Source organism: Pantherophis guttatus, chromosome 1, assembly GCF_059756535.1.
Source record: "Pantherophis guttatus breed Tessera chromosome 1, ASM5975653v1, whole genome shotgun sequence".
In the NCBI taxonomy this organism is placed as follows: Eukaryota; Metazoa; Chordata; class Lepidosauria; order Squamata; family Colubridae; genus Pantherophis; species Pantherophis guttatus.
The window spans coordinates 79,565,769-79,584,358 of record NC_142063.1 but is presented as its reverse complement, the minus strand read 5'-3'; the positions used below and the strand labels follow the sequence as shown (position 1 = coordinate 79,584,358).

Here is an 18,590-nt window from a genome sequence, read left to right as displayed (position 1 = left end):
ATTATTTTTGTTAGTTGGACTGAATAGCTTCCTCAAAGTCTGAACTGTTATGTCTCTGATTTGCCTGATACCTAAATTTATAGTCTTATTTCTCTGTTTCTTCCCTTCACCTTACTCAAAGATAATAAAAGATGGAAGTTTCTTCTCTGCATAAAGAAAATTCAGTCCTAAAGTTATAGTTCCTTTTTGTAGTATTTTGTTTTTGTTATCAAACACCCAATTTCTGAGTTGGTATTCCTTAAGCAAAATGTTACCTCCATTCAACTAAGCTGGCAAACAGCCCATCTGTAGACATCTGTGATGTTCAGTAGATATCTTTATGGTGTTGAGGAGAGAAAATTATATATTTTTGCACTGCAATTACAACACTATTTTGCCAAATCGATATAGCAGTGTATATCGGCTCTTCCTCGCTGCTCATATTCTTTTTTTTTTTGTTCTTTCCTTAGCTTGTAGCAAGCTACCATATATCCCACACAGAAGGATAAATAAATGACTGTTGCCTTATAAAGAATGACGCAGATCCATTTCCTGCTATAGCTTTTCCAGCCAAGTGCAGTCAAACATAACTTCAGATAGATATATTCTGTAATAACTGAAGCACGTATAAAGTAATTTTGCTTTTATTCCCAGTTGAGATACACCTACAGAAAGGGAGATGTATGAAAAAGAAAGTATAATGACTTGTAGAAAAGGATTGCCATCAGCTAGGAGAATGACTATAAAAAATGCTTGTTGACCAATTCAAGACATCATTTGGTTTACCAACTGGAAAGCTACAGTACTTAATGCTGATTTACTGCTGCAAAGATTGTAAAATAAATATTTATTGGCTCAGATAGAAGACGTATCAGTCTTGGGTCCCCTCCCCCAACTTTTTCCATTAACTGCATCTGGGCTAAATCCTGCCTGTGCTGATGGATTGTCATAATCTGCTTGTTATGATGCTAGCGTACTTAGAGAGTCATTTTGCTAGTCCCTTTCAGAATAAACATTATGTGAAGTGCAGAAAAGGAGTAATAAAAGTGAGTAAAATGCACAAAATAAGAGACAAAAAGAAACTATAACTAAATCTAATTTACACCATCACTATTCACTGATGAAAGTGCTCTCAAAAAGTACACTCTCTGTACCTTTTGATCCTTGAGAAGCTTCCTTGCTTCCATCATGTCTATCTACTCATTTGTACTTTGCCTTTTCTTTTTTAAACTCAATTCTCTTTTTTTCAGATCCCCATCAATTCCCTTTAGCATTCTCAGTCCCTCCCTTCATTCTTCACTCTTCCATCGTTCATTTGTTTTGTGATTCAGTCCTCATTCATTCTTTCTCTATGACAAAACCACCTCAGTATACTTTTTCTGTACTGGTCACTCACTTTTGTATTTGAACCATGTTTGTTCACCATCCATTCCTTCTTGATCCTATTCCTTGTGGTTTTACTCTCCACATTTTCTAACTCACCGATTTCCACTGCATTCAACTTTTTATGTTTTTCCCATCATACCCAGTTTTCAACGTAGTGGGCAGAATCATGATACTATACACAGTCATGTTCAGTTTTTTCAACAAATCACTTACTTTCCTTACAACATGCTACTTTGCTAGCCTTTGCTACCATTTTTCTTCCAACTTTAGTATATGCTTATTCATCCCCCCATCTTTAATAGCTATTTTCTCAAATTCTATTTTTCCCAAATTGTGGAATTTGCAAACATGGTTTCCACTTCCCAGTCAACCAGAACTACTTTGGTTCTGATTAATTTTCAGATATTTATTCCTCATTTCATCTACTAACAATTGTCTAACATTTCTTGCAAACTGTGTGGTTTCTAAGTCAAATGCCCAGCATTGGCTGCATAGAAAACTACCTGCTCATACATATTCTTGCCTGCAAGTAATATATTGTCCCTATGATGTCATCAGAAGCATTCCTTATACCGTACATTTGTTCATATCACACACCCATCTCTCACTCCTTGTTCAATGTTAAATCATTTGCTAACAATTCCATTTATCCTCAAGCTGTCTTTCTTTCCATCATCAGCTATTCTTATAGCAGTCAGCAACATCAACCAACTTCTAACTCCTAATATTTCTGTGAAACTATTCAAATTTACTTTTTCAGCAAAATCACAATAAACTTCCTTTCTCACTTTCATGAATTTTACAGTGACCTGCTGAAGAGCAAAACTTGTGCATCCATATCCTTGCCCAATATGAAACTGACTGGGTGATGGTGATCTAAGAATCATCTCATGGCGAGATGGGCAGCAAACAAATTCAATAAACAAACAAACAAACAATTGATGCTCCATTCTTGGCTTATTTGATCTATTATAGGTCATAAAGATGTGTTTTGTGTAATAGGAAAACCTTAGTTACCCCTCTAAGAGAAGGGGAAGATAATGATGCAGTTGACTAGTTCTCACATATACACTGGGTCCACACATTGGGCTAAGTCAGGAGTGAGCAGTGATCCATCTGAAAAAAATTCATTAAAAAATGCAGAACCCTGGCTATATTCACAGATGCAACCTATTTCCATCATTCTACATCATCAGTCTGCCTGCTGTGGTCTCCACTCCTCCTGTTAAATAAGGCCCCTAGCAATTAAATCATTTCTACTTCTACTAATTCCAAATTAGTTTAATCATATCTTTAGAAAATACACAATTCTGAGATTGCATAAACTATAATTTCCAAATACAGTGGTGCCTTGGTACTCAACTGCTTTGAAACTCATCGAATTTGGCATTCAACAGATAAACATTTTGTCCCAGTACTCATCGTTTATTTGGTATTCAATGCAGAAGCTTGAACTTGTCAGCGTCAGCTGGTAGGTGACTCAATAAATTATTCCTTATGAGAAAAAGTTGTTTGGTACTCATTGCACCACCCAACTGAACCAATTAATGAAAAGTACCAAGGTACCAATATAGAATACATTAAGCCCAAATAAAGAAACAGCCAAACTAGCCAGGCCATAGAGAAGACATATCAGGTGCTGACAGACAGTATGGTGCAAGTGAAAAAAATAAGTCTATTTTAGTGGATCTTCTGGTTTTTCTTTGAAGATGTTTCCCTTCTATCCAAGAAGCTTCTTCAGCGATGAAGAAGATGAAGAAGAGCTGAAGAACCATTTTGGATAAAAAATGAAACATCTTCAAAGAAAAACCAGAAAGTCCAGCTGCCTCTTGAAAAAGCACCTTTGGGATAATCATGACCTGGATTTCCTGGATCATTTAGAATCTTCAGAATGTCTTATATTAGGAGTTAGTGATGTCATACCGGCCAGGAGCAAAACCAAAGGTACATTTTGGAAGGGAGCAACTAGTCATTGGGGAAAGTGTTCTGTTGGGTGGGTCAGTACTTTTGTTAAACTGACGAAGGAGAGGCTTTTGAACAACAATAATGCATCTGTGTCTCTCTTCATTTTTCACTTTATTCTTGCAGTAAGTATTTATGAATGAACAGATGCTACAAAATTACAGATGGGCCAATGCATCTGATTCATTGTGAACCGGAACACAATGACACAATTCATTTTTGTGATGTGGTTTGCAACTTTTAAAATATATACAAATTGCTCATAAGCATATTAAATCACAGGAAATAATTGACAAAAATAACATACACTAGGGAAAGTGTATACGAACAAACTCGTATTAGGAAAAAAATATACAGAACTATGCATATCAGCAAGTATGCATAAAACATCTATGAATTTTCATGCAAGCTTTAAAGAAGACAGTGGAAACAAGGCATTATTACACTTGAATTTATAATTGGAAAAATGTGGAGTCAGGGGTGAGCTGACTGCATGGAAGTAAAATTAATCTCTATATTCTTTACCCAAAATAAATATGCCCTCTAACCCTATCCTCCATTCCCTGCCCCCGCTCCATAAGTGAGGCATTAGGAAGACATGACTTCATTATGGCACATGTAGCAAGTCATGAGACATTGTTGTTAATACTGCAGTAGCTGTTAGACTCCCTCCCTTTTTGACTGCCTTCACATCTGGATATCAACAGGAATGAAAGAAGAGTCTTAAGACTGAGCAGCCATGGCTGTGTGCATAGTCCAAGAAATACAGATGACCATTTGAAGCTAATTATAGCATTATCTTGTGCATGTTTACTCAGAAACTAGTCATAGGGTTCAAGGGCTTTATTCCTGTAAATCAACACAGGAGTTGCGCATCAGTGTTAGAACTGTGAAAAACAGGACAACTCTGTACCCATATGCTTATTGACACAAGTAAAACCTACTGAACTCCATAGGACTTAGTTTTGGGGTAAGTAATAGTAGCATGCACAAAAAAAGAGAGCCTTATTTATCTTCCATCTGTTTCATTCTTAAATTTCCCATTAAGATACCTAAACAATTATAGGGTTAAAATGAAGCAAAAGGACCTTTTCATGGATATGGAAATAGGACCACTTTAGCTTTGTGATGACAGATTCCATCCTCAGATATTTATCACAATTGGCATCACAAGTCCTTTGACCTGCAGCATGCTCTAATATGCACTGTGCTCTTCTCATCTCGACAATGAGTCATTCCAAGAACTCTTTTGGCTTTGTTGCCCAATAGGCAAAGTTCAGACAGCCTCTTAATGCTAAAGGTTTACTCCATGGAGTGTAAACTATGTAAGGAAAGCTTGGAGGTGGCTTTCTCTTTTTAGAATAGCAATAGCACTTAGATTTATATACTGCTTCACAGTGCTTTACAGCTCTCTCTTAAACCGTTTTACAGAGTCAGCATATTGCCCCCAACAATCTGGGTCTTCATTTTATTGATCTCGGAAGGATGGAAGGCTAAGTCAACCTTGAGCCTGGTGAGACCCAAACTGCCAAACTGCTGGCAGCCGGTGATCAGCAGAAGCAGTCTGCAGTACTGCATTCTAACCACTGTGCCACTGTGGCTATAACAGAAACTATCTGTCTAGTCTCTAGGTACTATATGATATCTGTTGATAGTTGGGCTCCCTTTAAACATAAGCTGCGAAACTAAGTCTTAATTCATAAGACTGAATTTTGATAATGATCAAATAGTTTTATAATCTGTCAAAATTTACCTCTAATTTGAACCCACTCCAAATTGACGAAAGTGATTTCCTTCCCCTCCTGCCAAATACCACCTATTTACAGTAGATGTATTCCTGCTAGTTGGTGGTATTTGACAGTCGGAGAAGGAAATGTAACAAGGGCACTACACCAATGTCACTATAAGCAGGACATTAGCATTTGCCGGCATTGTACCTTGGAACAGAATAGGGAATCTATAGTAGAGATAGCAAATGTTATGGAGATACAGTTTTCTGTTGGTTCAAGGAGAAGATCTATAAAATACTCTGGAACCAGTGGAGATCTTGGGCTCCCTTTTAAAGTATCTGCAGACACACAGCTGGAAATCATTTGGCTCTGATCTGACCAAATAATCTTTTGTTGATCTTACATTATAAAGCAAATTGCCTGTGGGTTACAGTATATAATGCAATGGCGATTACATTTACCACTCCAAGGATCTGTGGAGGCGTGATAGACTGAGAAGAAATGCTTCTCATACAAATATTAGGTTAGAAAACTTGCTTGCCACATATAAAAACGTGTGCATCCTTTTGTACCTATTTTTTTAAAGGGCAATCTGATTAGAAATAAGATAAGCAGAATTTAAGATGAGAAAAATAGGTAATAAATTGAAACTGATGCACTGTACACTTCATCTCTGACTTTGCTCAAATCTTTCAGTAGTAATAAAATAGAAGTTGATCTTGGATCTCCACTGCATCTTTCATGTCTTGGCAGCAGACACGTATCCACTAATCTGTCTGATTGTTGTTTGCAAAGTAGAAATCATAAACGTAGAAAAGTGATTTTGCAAAGTGGAAAGAAAGAAGAGCCAATGGAATAATTCTATTGACGTCAATTCCCTTATACCTTGTTCAGAATCTCTTTTGCTTCCCGTTCTTTCTCGTTTACATGTCTTACATCTGGCTTCTGCTTTTATTACTGCAGCTGACCCCACATTTTTGGTAGTTTCTCCATTTCCATTATAGCTCAGTACTCATTCCTTCTGTCAACAATACCTTCACCAATCTGTTCTCCAGAGCCATATGCAAGCTGATGTTTTTTATTAGCACATAATCTCCAGATCGCTCCAGACTAATTTATTGCAATAATTTTGGCATTCCACAGAGATATAGAGGTCTGCTGCAATCTGATCTATGCTAGCTTTTTCTTAGTGTGACTTTTGTCTGGCCCACACTGTTGGAGCACGTTTTGAGAGCTTTGTTCATCTTCTCATATTTTTTTCCATGCATCTTCATACAAGAGCAGAAAAGAAACAGGGAGTCTCAAAACAGCATGTGATGCTGAGAACTTTTGATCTCTCTGTCTGAACTTCTAAAAATGTGAACTCTCTCTTATGCCCTTAGCATCTATTGGGATTTGCTTTGCCTAATGTTTTAAAATTTATTTATTTATTTATTGGTTCGATTTATATGCCACCCTTCTCCGGAGACTCAGGGCAGCTTACAATGCGTTAAGCAATAGACAAAATGTGTCTTTTAATTTCAAGAGAATGATTAAAAGCCAGCATGAAATATACTACAGCACCTGCCTGCAACCTCATGCTTACAGTATTTCCAAGAATGAGTCACAGGCATTTACAGAAAATAAGAATACCTGGTGCTCCCCTACCCAGAAGATCAAACATAACCAGGGGTAGTAGGGTGCATTCTGGAGACATTCCCCTTTCTCATTTGCTTATCGCAAAGGGGTGTTTAGAGACTGGTCTTCCTCTCCATGGAAACAAAAGTACAAGAGTTTCCATTTAATAGAACTGAGGAAACATGCTGAGGAGTACTTTGAAGTCATTCCTGAAAGCATCATGATTAAGCAGGTCATTTGATACCTTATAGGCTTCTTTTGGGAGATGTGTGAGGCAACACAGCTTTTTTGCAAAAGCCTGACACCATTTTGACATGTCATAGATTGAGACCAGACTGCTGGGATGATCAGTTGTTTCCGTATGTTGATCTACTAAGATCTTCATTCTCCAGATATTCCTTGTTCCTTCAAGTTTGTGGTTCTTTATTACAGAAAAGGTCCAGTTTGTGGAGATGTCTCATCACTGAAGGGTCTCTAGGCACTTGTTTTAATGTCAGGATCAGGCTAAGATTTTTGGTATTTTTATTCACCCTAGTTTCAACCTCCTTAAGTCAATACTGTACGTTGAGGACTACCAGTATTAGGGAAGGTTAAAACTAGGATGTTTAAATCCTGAATAAACTTAGTTACAATTGAACTTAAAATTTCTGTTGCTAAGTGAGATAGTTGCTAAGTGAATTTTGCCCCATTTTACGACCTTTCTTGCCACAGTTGTTAATTGAATAACTGCAGTTGTTAACTTTGTAACATGGTTGTTTAGTGAATCTGGTTTTTGTCATGATAAAATGCCTAACTGCCATGTCTCCCTGATCCCCCGGACCCTCAAGGGTTAACTAACCACATATCCCATAATCCTTATAACCACTCCTTACCTCTTAACCCCTCCTCCTGGGTACAAAAGGTCCAACCGCATGGTCCACAGCTCATTCCAGATGTATACCTGAAAGAGAAAGGTACAAGGTCAGTGACCTCCAGTACCAACTGATCAACAATAAAACTACTGAAAAGAATTGGGCTATGTCTTTGAGTTATTGGGCTAGATCCAGTTTCTAACAAATTGGTAGCAGAGGTCGGTTGCCCATAACTCCAGACAATGACTGAACCCAACACCTACCCAGAAGAAGCAAACAGAGCACAGACCAGAGCTCTTACCAAGAAGATGGCTGAGAAGCTTCCCACCAAAGCCACAGCCATGGAGGAGACAGAAGCTGGAAGCGAGCAGGACTCCAGCCTGGACTCACAATCAGATGAAGAGGGGCCATCCAAGGAGATCACCGCCCCGGAAGAAGAAACAACACAAAAAATGAACAAATTCAAACTCTCCATCCTGAAACTGATGGAGGGAAACAGCGACAAAGAAAACCTCATCGCGGACCTTCAAAGCCTCTTCGAACAACAAGAAGCAGCGATCGAGGCGCCAAAGACAACCGAGAAAGAAAAGCCAGCAAAAAAAGGGTAAGCCACCCCAACCTGATGATCCTGAGCCGGCAGAATCCATTTCCGTGCCCACTTCCCGGCGGCCATCTTGGGACGAGCACCAGCCAATGGGAAGCCAGGATTTGAATCCCTTGGCGCGAAAATGCCCAAACCCCGAAACAGACGAGGGGAGCTCAGAAAGCGACTACGAAGAACCCAGCTCTGAGAGCGACCACGAAGAGATCGCAATAACAAAAAGAAAAACGCCTACCGATCTCGAATTGCAAAAGGCAATCGAGACCATCACCGCTGCTCTAGGCTCCGCTTTCGAGCCCCCTGCAGCACTCAAAAAATCAAAGAAAAATCCTGGAGGGCACAAGAAGGCCAGGACAACCAACAGAGACCAGGCAACCGAGTCACAGCACACAAAAAACTCCGCGCGCACCAACAACCGGCACAAAAGACCGCCCACCTGCAGGAAAAATCAACCGCAGAATTCGAACTCACCACCCGCTACACCGGCAACGCAAGGCCCGAGGCAGAGAAGAAGAACCGGCTACTCACCAACGCCACGACACCCATCAGGCCAGTCCACACGACCAGGGACCAGCGACCACGAGGGAGGGTCAGCCGCCGCCGCCGCCATCGCCGCCGAGCCGCTGGGTGCAGGGAATCCTCAACCTACGACCTCCGCTGCTGCCACGCCGCCGACCCGCGAAAGTCCTCGACTTGCGATCGCGTCGCCCCCTCACCTTCTCCCCTTCTTCGCCGGGGATCCGGCCGTCCAGCAGTGGTGTCCGGCCTCAGGGGGGATCTTCGGACCCACCGGGGGCGGGTCCAGCCTCCCACCGACAGGCCTAGGCCTAGGCCTGGGAGCTCCAGCAACAGGAACCTCACCCGATGGACTCCAGCGCGGAATGAGCTTCGCGCATGCCCAGTACCTGCCTGTAATAAGAGAAGCAAATTGCATAGATCCAAGCAAGTACAGAATGGCCACAGACATCCCAAAGACTTATTGTGAGTTTAATCACAACTTGGACCATGGACAGCTCCCCCCAGTAAGTAACCTTACTAACATTTCTGGGGCAAATTATGCCAATTTGCCAAAACTGCAGTTAGATGGGGGTAATATTATAGAATGGAGCCAACAATTAAGAGTTGCTCTCATGAGAGAGAATGCACTGTTCCTAGCTAACAAACCTCCCCAAAAGCCCTGGTCATTGGAAATTGACTGCATTCATCACAGGGCATTTTGTATCATGTTAACCTCCATTCCATCTGCCATGTATCCATCTATTGAGGACAATCTAACTGTTTATGATATTATGCAAAAACTATGTAACCTGTTTTATAGCCAAAGCAGAGCCACCACCACTAGACTATCTAGGGAGTTCCACTCCACCAAGCATAAGGCAGGGGTCCCCATGAGTGAGCACATCTTAAAGATGAATGCTGCAAGGGCAGAACTCATGCAGAGGGGGGAAATCATCACTGAAGAGAGCATGATAAGCATAATCATAAACTCTCTTGATAGCAGCTGGGACATCTTCATGACCCAACTAAATAGCCTCAACTTGCAATACCTCACACTAAGCGCACTGACCAGTCAGCTCGTTGCAGAGGACACTCTGAGGAGGGAACGCCAACTAGCCAAAGGGGACCCTAGACCCACAAAAAGGGTGGATTTCCAGGATAGGGCCAGGGATACCTCAGAATGTTATTCTTGTGGATCAAGGAACCACTTAAAGAAGGATTGCCCCAGGAACCATAGGGATAGGGGACAGCACGACAGTAGAGGGGGAAGGTCACCCGAACGCAGGCACCCAAAGGAAAGAGGGCGAGGGTGGTCACCCAACCCCAGGAAACACCACGAGCGCAGAGACCACTCCAGGGACAGTAACTCTGGCTCCATGTATGGGATCAGGCACGATGACCCAAATGACAAACATAAGGCAGAGAGAAACACATGGCTCCTGGATTCAGGGGCCACAAGTCACACTACTTGTAACCCAGAGCTGCTAGACTCACTCACAGAAATAGACTCAGAAGTAAAGGTAGCAAACCAAAGCAAGGTCAAAGTAGTGGGAAAGGGAAACGTACACATCACACAGGTAGGGGACCTAAAAGGAGTACTGTACGTACCAGAAATCCCCCACAACGTGCTAGCCATCACAAAGCTGACTCGAGACACAAATATAGAAATAAAATTTAAAGATGGAAAGGCACACTTGATCAAGCAAGGGAAAGAGATAGGAAAGGTAACCATACACGAGGGGCTTCCCTACTTCACACCCAACGCAAGGGAGGAAGAAGGCATTGATGCCAGCACGAACCACGAGGTAGATAAGTATCCAGAAACAGAGGGGGTGCAGCAGGAGGCAGGATGTAGCCATGAGAAGACAAACAAGTCTGTATCTATCGGCAAACCATTGCATGATAACTGCGCCCACCTCCTACACAGGAGACTGGGACACATAAGCTTCCCCATTGTAAAGAAAATGACGGAATGTACCGAAGGTCTCAAAGTAAAGAACTGCGAAAACTACTTAGAGTGTTCAGTTTGTAAGCGTTCCAAGATCAAGGTTAAGGCCATCCCCAGGGGATCCAAACGAACCACGGAATACCCCTTCCAATTGGTGCATATGGACTTGGTAGGGCCAATGAAACCCTCTGTAGGACATAGGAAGCGATTCTTCCTCACGATTGTAGATGACTACACCAGATACGGGTATGTCTACTCCCTCAGACACAAAAACGAAGTGTTCCAAAGGTTTAAGGAATTCCACAGAAGAGTAGATATGCAACATAACATGAGAATAAGGCAGATAATGACTGATAGGGGGTCAGAATTCATGGCCAAAGAATTCACAAGGTGGCTGAGGGAGCAGGGCATAGCGCATTACACCTCTTCACCTTTCTCTCCCTTTCAAAATGGAGTCTCAGAGAGAAAGAACGGAGTGTTGCAAACCATGATGAGATGCGCCCTGGAGGATGCTGGGATGGGGCAGCATTTCTGGTCAGAGGCAATACACTACGCTAATTACACCCTGAATAGACTGTGGTCAAGCTCTATCAATAAGACACCATACGAGATGCTATACAACAGAAAGCCCAACATTGCACATTTGCACATATTCGGCGCCCCAGCTGATGTCCACATTCCCAGACAGCTAAGAAGAAAAGGGGAAAAATTATCAAAAAGGTTAAGGTTCGTGGGTTACGAACCGGGCACAAAGGGCTACAGATTTGTCGACAACAATAACCGTTTTGTGGTTTCCAGATCAGCCAGTTTCCACGAAAACGCAAACTGGTCGAGGGTACACTCCAACGACATCCCAGCCAATAGGGTCACGTTCGAGCATGGCCAAGAGGAAAGGGAGGTCAGAGAGGTCACAGGGCACAAGACCAACCATCGCAAGACAAGCGTCAAAGGTTGGAAAGAAGGGCACCCTTCACTGAAGATAGATGACCTGACGGACAAAGAGGCAGACATCATGCAGGAGACCGAGCCAACCCCCAGCAGGCCAATCAGAGAAACCAGAAACAAGCTACCAAAGAAGTTAGAGGACTACGTTATGACCATCCACAACACCCATTTCACGCCCAGCTCATATGAAGACATCCTCGGGCTCCCCCGGGAGGAGAAAGAAAAATGGATGCTTGCCATGGAGAAGGAGATGGAAAGCCTAAAGGACCTTCAGGTATACTCACCTGCCCAAGTTCCAGAGGACAAAAAACCAATAGGAACCAAATGGGTGTTCAGGGTTAAAACATTAGAGGACAACAAGGTCCTATACAAGGCAAGACTAGTCGCGCAGGGTTTCGCCCAAAGATACCCCGAAGACTATACGGACACCTACTCGCCAACCGTCAGGGCAGAGAGCGTCAAGAGCGCCCTGGTGGTGGCCACCATCCTGGGCTTGGAGGTCTTCCAATTCGACGTACAAACAGCATACTTGCACGCCGAGCTGGATAAAGAAATATACGTCAAAGCCCCGCCTGGGTACAACAAAGACAAGAACCAAACCTGGCTGCTGAATAAAAGCCTGTACGGGCTCAAGCAGTCGGGCAAAAGGTGGTATGACTGCTTAGCCAAGGCCCTCAGATCCATGGGCTTCGAGGCCACCTCAGCTGACAAATGCTTCTTTACGAGGAGAGAAAACGACTCATTCGAAGGTGTGCTCGTTTACGTGGACGACATCTTGTACATCAGCAAGCACAAGAACAGGTGTGACAAGTTCGCCACTGACCTGGGTAGCCACTTCTCCTTAAAGTCACTTGGAAAGATTGACAGATACCTAGGGGTCCAAGTGATAAAAACCAACAAGGGCTTCCGACTCTCCCAGAGAGAAAAGATCATCGAGCTGCTGTCCAAATGCAACATGTCCGAAGCAAAACCCAGCGAGACCCCCATGCAACCCGAGTTCCTGAAGACCATGTATGAGGAATCTGAACCTTTCACAGACAACAAACTATATAGATCAACGATAGGGTCACTGCTGTACATATCCAACTGGACCAGGCCCGACATCGCCTTGGCCGTCAACCTGCTGTCCAGACATGTAAGCAAACCTACGGTAACACACTGGAACGCCATCAAAAGACTACTTAGATACTTAAAATTTAGTGCGGATGCCCTACTCTGCCTAGAACCAGAAACATCCAAGGAACCAAAGCTAACCTGCTATGCTGACGCTGACTGGGCTGGGGACATAGAGTGCAGAAAAAGCACCTCAGGCTACGTGCTACTACTCAACAATTGCCCCATCCACTGGTACACTGGAAAGCAAAAACTGGTGGCCACATCAACTACGGAAGCAGAATTTGTTTGCCTATCAAAGGCCGCAAACAATTTAGTATGGTTCGATGACCTGCTCTGCGACATCTGGGCTGAACCCTCATATCCAATAGTTATCCACGAAGACAACAAGGCAGCGATAGAAATCTCTAGGGCCGATGCCATAGGTCAGCGTTCTAGGCACATTGACATTAAATACAAACACATCAGGCAGTTTTCAGAGATAGGCTTCATTAAGGCAGTGCACTGTGACACAGAGGAGCAAACAGCAGATATTCTCACTAAACCCTTACCACATAAACAACATGCTTACCTCATGTCAAAAATGCGTGTTTGCTTATAATCCATGCCTGTACCAGTGTATTCTCTGTATGTATGCTAACACCGCCTCAGGTACCCAGTTAGGCATTTAGAGGGGGTTTTGTCATGATAAAATGCCTAACTGCCATGTCTCCCTGATCCCCCGGACCCTCAAGGGTTAACTAACCACATATCCCATAATCCTTATAACCACTCCTTACCTCTTAACCCCTCCTCCTGGGTACAAAAGGTCCAACCGCATGGTCCACAGCTCATTCCAGATGTATACCTGAAAGAGAAAGGTACAAGGTCAGTGACCTCCAGTACCAACTGATCAACAATAAAACTACTGAAAAGAATTGGGCTATGTCTTTGAGTTATTGGGCTAGATCCAGTTTCTAACAGTTTCTCCATTGACTTTGCTTGTCAGAAGGTCACAAAAGATGATCACATGATCCCGGGACATTATAACCGCCATAAATATGAACCAATTGCCAAGCATCCAAATTTTGATCAGGTGACCATGGGGATGCTGCAACAACAGTCATAAGAGTAAAAAAACAAGTCATTTTTTTCAGTGCCATTTGTAACTTCGAATGGTCAGTGAATGAATGGTTGTAAATTGAGGACTACCTGTAATTACACAATTCATTTCCTGAAATTTCATTACCTGAACCTTTTTTGTTACCTGCTCTGCAAAAAATGCTATCAATCAATCATTCAATCTATCAATTAATTGTCTATACAATTAAAAGTAAGGTGTTTCTGACTCATGTTAAACATAGCTTTCTATTAATATAAACATTTTTGCAATACATTTTCTCAAGGGCAGTATATTTTTTGTTTACTTTCTCTAGGGTACATGTCTATTTTGGATGCCTCTCAGCATTATCAACCTATCATTGCTAAATTCAAAACGTTTAAATGAGATTTCTCTTTAACAGCCAACTTCTAATAATCCCAAGACTATTTTTGGAGCAGAACAATTGAGAAGGAATAGAAAGCAGCATATTTGCATGCCAAGGGAAATTCTAATCAAAGCAAAGGAGATACACAACTGGACAAGAAAAATGGCTGAACCTGGGATCAACACTTTCCTAATTTACAGAGTTAAGATAAATTGCTGCTAGCTTTTGTTACTATATAGGGACTCTTATCTTGCAGTTGGTACTATCACCTGACATCAGCTGCTAGTTCCTTTTGAACACATCTGCACAAAATACTTGTGCCAAATATATATGATGCGTGTCAAAAGGAGGCAGGGCTTTTGCTGCATGGATGCACACACCATTTGGCTCCCCCAGCAGCACCATGGACATCCTCTCGTCTACTCAAAGAAAATTTCAGCTCTTGTATGCTAGACCTCTTTATGGTTTAGCTAAGGGCTTGAAAATGTTTTCTTAAAAAAAATGTTGAAAGGCCAAGTAGAATTCTTTTCCCAAAAAAGGCATTCTGTTTCCACCCGGTAGTTCATATCCATCTTTCTGAAATGGTTGGTTTCATGATGAAGCTTGCAAAGTTCTTGCATCTGGATTTTTTAATTTCTCGTCCTCAGTTTTTGAGCTTAAAAAAGTTGGCCATATTACATGACAGCTGTGTCTCTCTTTTTCAATTTCCTAATATCTTATTTATATCTGTAAATATTTGATTTAGAACTAATTTGCTAGGAAAAAAAAATGCTGGGCTGAGCTCCAGGCAGCTTAATTTCCTTCTTTATCTCAAAACATTCCTCAGTCTGAAAGCAGAAACTCTGGCAGATGAATATTTAGGAAAAACAGTGGTGTTGTGTTACTCACATACATACGCACACACACTCCCACACACTAAAGTTGGATTAAACTGAGTTACCCATTACTTCACTTCAATAGCGATAAGCCTCTGATGGCTATTGCTTGTGCATGCACTGGACCAAATAATATTTTTGCAAGAATTTTAATTAGGGAATATTCTCACTTAGGCCAATAGAGGAAAACCAGTAATATCAAAAATTAGTACCATAGCCTTTGAAGGCTCAGAGATAGGTTGAGTCTGGAAGCTAGATTTGGTTTTCTTGTTCAGGCTACTTCTAGGAAGCTAAGATTCCAAACCAACATGACCACATGTCATACCATATGCTTCAACTGTCCTTTTTAAGGAATAATCCCTATGATTGAATCTCTATCTGTGGTAAAACAGTGTGTTTGGGTGAGTTTGGGGAATTATTATTATAACTACTTTTTGTTTTGTTTTGTTTACAAAGCGTTGCTAATGTGCAGAAAACCATGCAGTAGCTTTTTGTATGTCACATTTATTCTGTCCTCCTAAGGCTAGAATGGGATATTCTCACTCTTTTATCATCTTCACTGCAACCCACGGTGCTAGGCAAGATTGAACCATCCAGTTAGCTTTTTAGAGGAAGGATCTGTGTCTTTCAATTCCTAATCTGTCATCCTAACTCAGCCTTTTTAATTTAATAGGGATTCATATAGTGAGATATGCAAGGCAAACTGCTTGGTTGGGAAGGACTGCTCTTTCCATTGCACCATACTCAGTGGTGGGATTCAAGTAATTTAACAACCGGTTCTCTGCCCTAATGATTTCTTCCAACAACCAGTTCACCAAACTGCTCAGAAAGTTAACAACTGGTTCTCCCGAAGTGGCGTGAACTGGCTGAATCCCACTGCTGACCATACTGTTGCTTGAATATGCACGCATATAGATCCAAACTGCAGCATAGCACACCTCTTTAATTTTTCAACAACTGCCCATCGTTATTTTCTATGGTTATGGTGCTTCCAAATCCATACCTATGTGATTAAAGGAGTTAAGATGACTGCAAATATTTTCTGGAAGTCACATAACTTTAAATATATTATATTTTGTCAGTAGGCTGGGGAGAAGAGGTGGTATCCGTTTCCCCTGAACCCCAAGGATCTCGTTAAGCAAATCTTATAAAGCTGTCATCCTCTGCTGCAAGAATATTTTGGGTGATTTTGTTATACTAGGCTAAACATAGCCAGATCCTTGAACTTTTCAACCCAGCTCATACAAGCCTCCTTGTTGCTTTTTTCTGAATTCCTTCAAGTTACCCATATCTTATCCAAACATAAGCCTCGACACAGAAGGGCAAAGGTTTCCCAGAGGACTAAACAGCACCAATGCTCTTTCTTTGGGGAAAAGCTGCCGTCACATCTCTGGTGAGAGCTTCAAACTAGGTTTGGTTGTTTTGCAATGCCATTGCTGTACATTCTGGACATTAAGTTCATGTTGTAATCTGTTAGATGTTCTTGTCAGATAGATACTTGCCAGAGCTCTGTAAAAGCATGCAGGACAGTTCTCTGCTGCTCTCTTGTACTTACTGTAAATCTTGAGAAGATCCAGTGTCTTATTTGGGGATTTGGGGAAGTGTTGGAAAGTGGTTGTCTAGGAAAATTCCTCACTACAACCAACAGTATCTCTGTAAACTAAACTTGCCCTTCACTTCTTTTAACTTAGTGATTCTAATCAGAAGAAGCTAGATTAAAGCTTTTTGTTCCTTGATGTACAATTTTCCAAGAGTTACTAGCTTCATCATCCTCTTTACATCATCATAGAAGTAATCAATCTTGTGAGCCACATTACTCTGCAGAAGTCGTATTAATTTATATGAGAAGGGAGCCCCCCTTTTTTGCTGGTTACTTACTTTTGCTGGTTACTTACTTTTTTATGGAATCAGAGGTCCAGTCACTGCAGCTATCAATATCTCCACACTTTTGCAATTTAGACTACATAAAGCGTATCATAAAGCCTATTGTGGTGAATGGTGAATTATTTCACTAGAATGTGAAATATTCATTGTGGTGAATGGTGAATTATTTCACTAGAATGGTGAAATAATAATAAAGATGATGCTGATGCGGATGGCAATTTTCAACAGTTATGCCATCAGTGCTTAGAGCTTGGTTGAGTTTTGGTGCTTCAGCTGTCTATACAAGTTTTGTAATAACTTGTGTAGTGAATATTTTGTAATTGTACATGACATGAACTTGAACTGGCAGGTAAGTAAGCCTTGAAACAGAAACTGTGCTTATTTCACTGTGATGCATGGAGATGATACTGACCTGAATGGACCAGTCAGAGTTCAACAGTTTCCTGTGTTGTAGCACTTAATAAATATGTTACGTTTCTTATTCTCCAAGTCCAGACCTGGGCATTCTATGACCAGTGGGTGACATCCATCCCTTCGGCTGTCCCTGTGTGGCCCACAAATGGTAGCTGTGGCAGTGCCATGGACATAGTGGGATCTGCAGCCCTACTGGTTTGGCCCTCCACAAGGGGTAAGGTGTACTTGTGTTCCCTTGGGAAAATTAATTGCCCACCCATCCCAGTCTGTAAAACTCTGTTCCACATGGAACAGGGCCTGGTGGCTCAGCAGGCTGATAGCATTGTGATTAACACCAGCTGTCTGCAATTACTGTAAATTCGAATCTCACCAGGCTCAAGGTTGACTCAGCCTTCCATCCTTTCCATCCCTTCCATCCTTTACCTAAGGTAGGTAAATTGAGGACCCAGTTTGTGGGGGCAATAAGCTGACTTTGTATAAATATACAAAAGTATGAAGGCTATTGCTTAACGCATTGTAAGCCGCCCTGAGTCTCCGAAGAAGGGCGGCATATAAATCAATTTTTTTTTTAAAAAAAAAAGGTGCTTGTAAATAGTTTCATATGTCAGCCAAATCACTGATGCAGATTTTAAGAGGGTGCAGGAAGCAAGGGGTGTCAGCAAAAATCCCCCTTCTTCTTTCCAAGACAGATGTCTCCTGTCTGCAGAAGAATACTGGGATACTACCCTTTGTGGACTAATTCTGTTCCTCCTGAGTCACTATAAATGGTTTGCATATTTTAAATGTGAATGTCAGTTTTTTTTGTGATCATACCAAAATACTATTTCAGTAACATTCATCTGACTCCACATTCCCACATAAGCTCCCCACCATCATGGCAAGCTACAATATCTGAGATGCTTATTGATCTCTTTCCCAGATGAGTGCCTAACCGATCCTAAGCAACATAGACAGTGTACTCCTGATTAGTTTATGTAAATAAGTAAAATATGAATTTTGCAGTAATGTTTTTCAGCAAAATGATAAAGATTCTCTTGAATCATGGTTGAGTCAAGGCTGATAATTTTATGGAAATGTCCATGTAGCTTTCTGGCAGAAATGATTTACTGTCACCTTATTCTGGGATGTTTTTAGACTGTCCAGACTAGCCTTGAGTTTTTCTGATAGTCTCTTATCAAAGTAATATCCAGGTCTGACCTTGCTTAAGTTTTTTGAAGAGCAGCCAGTCACCTAAGTATATAGGTGATCTTCTCAGTTGATCTGCACCAATTACTCAGTGAGGCTGTGTTGTGGCTTTGAAAACCAGGTCCAAAGCAGTGCT

General features: G+C 41.6%; 1 protein-coding gene across 9 annotated transcripts in view; it reads right to left on the bottom strand.

Annotated features, from left to right (window-relative positions):
- LOC148116464 (uncharacterized) overlaps window positions 1-18,590 on the bottom strand; it is a 45,716-nt gene that overhangs the window by 12,180 nt on the left and 14,946 nt on the right. For 3 of the 9 annotated variants that reach the window (XR_015729548.1, XR_015729550.1, XR_015729549.1), the window contains exons 2-4: window positions 13,410-13,477; window positions 8,655-9,035; window positions 7,547-7,614 (exon numbers count right to left, since the gene is read on the bottom strand). Coding sequence is in view for 4 of the 9 variants with exons in the window: in XM_087876939.1 (XP_087733065.1) it covers window positions 7,547-7,614; window positions 8,843-9,035; window positions 13,410-13,602 (454 nt within the window). In the remaining 5 variants the exon portion in view is untranslated. Of the gene's footprint in view, window positions 1-7,546; window positions 7,615-8,654; window positions 9,036-13,409; window positions 13,670-18,590 lie in introns of those variants that run through there. The other 6 variants (XM_087876939.1, XM_087876941.1, XM_087876935.1 and 3 more) reach the window with 3 other exon arrangements.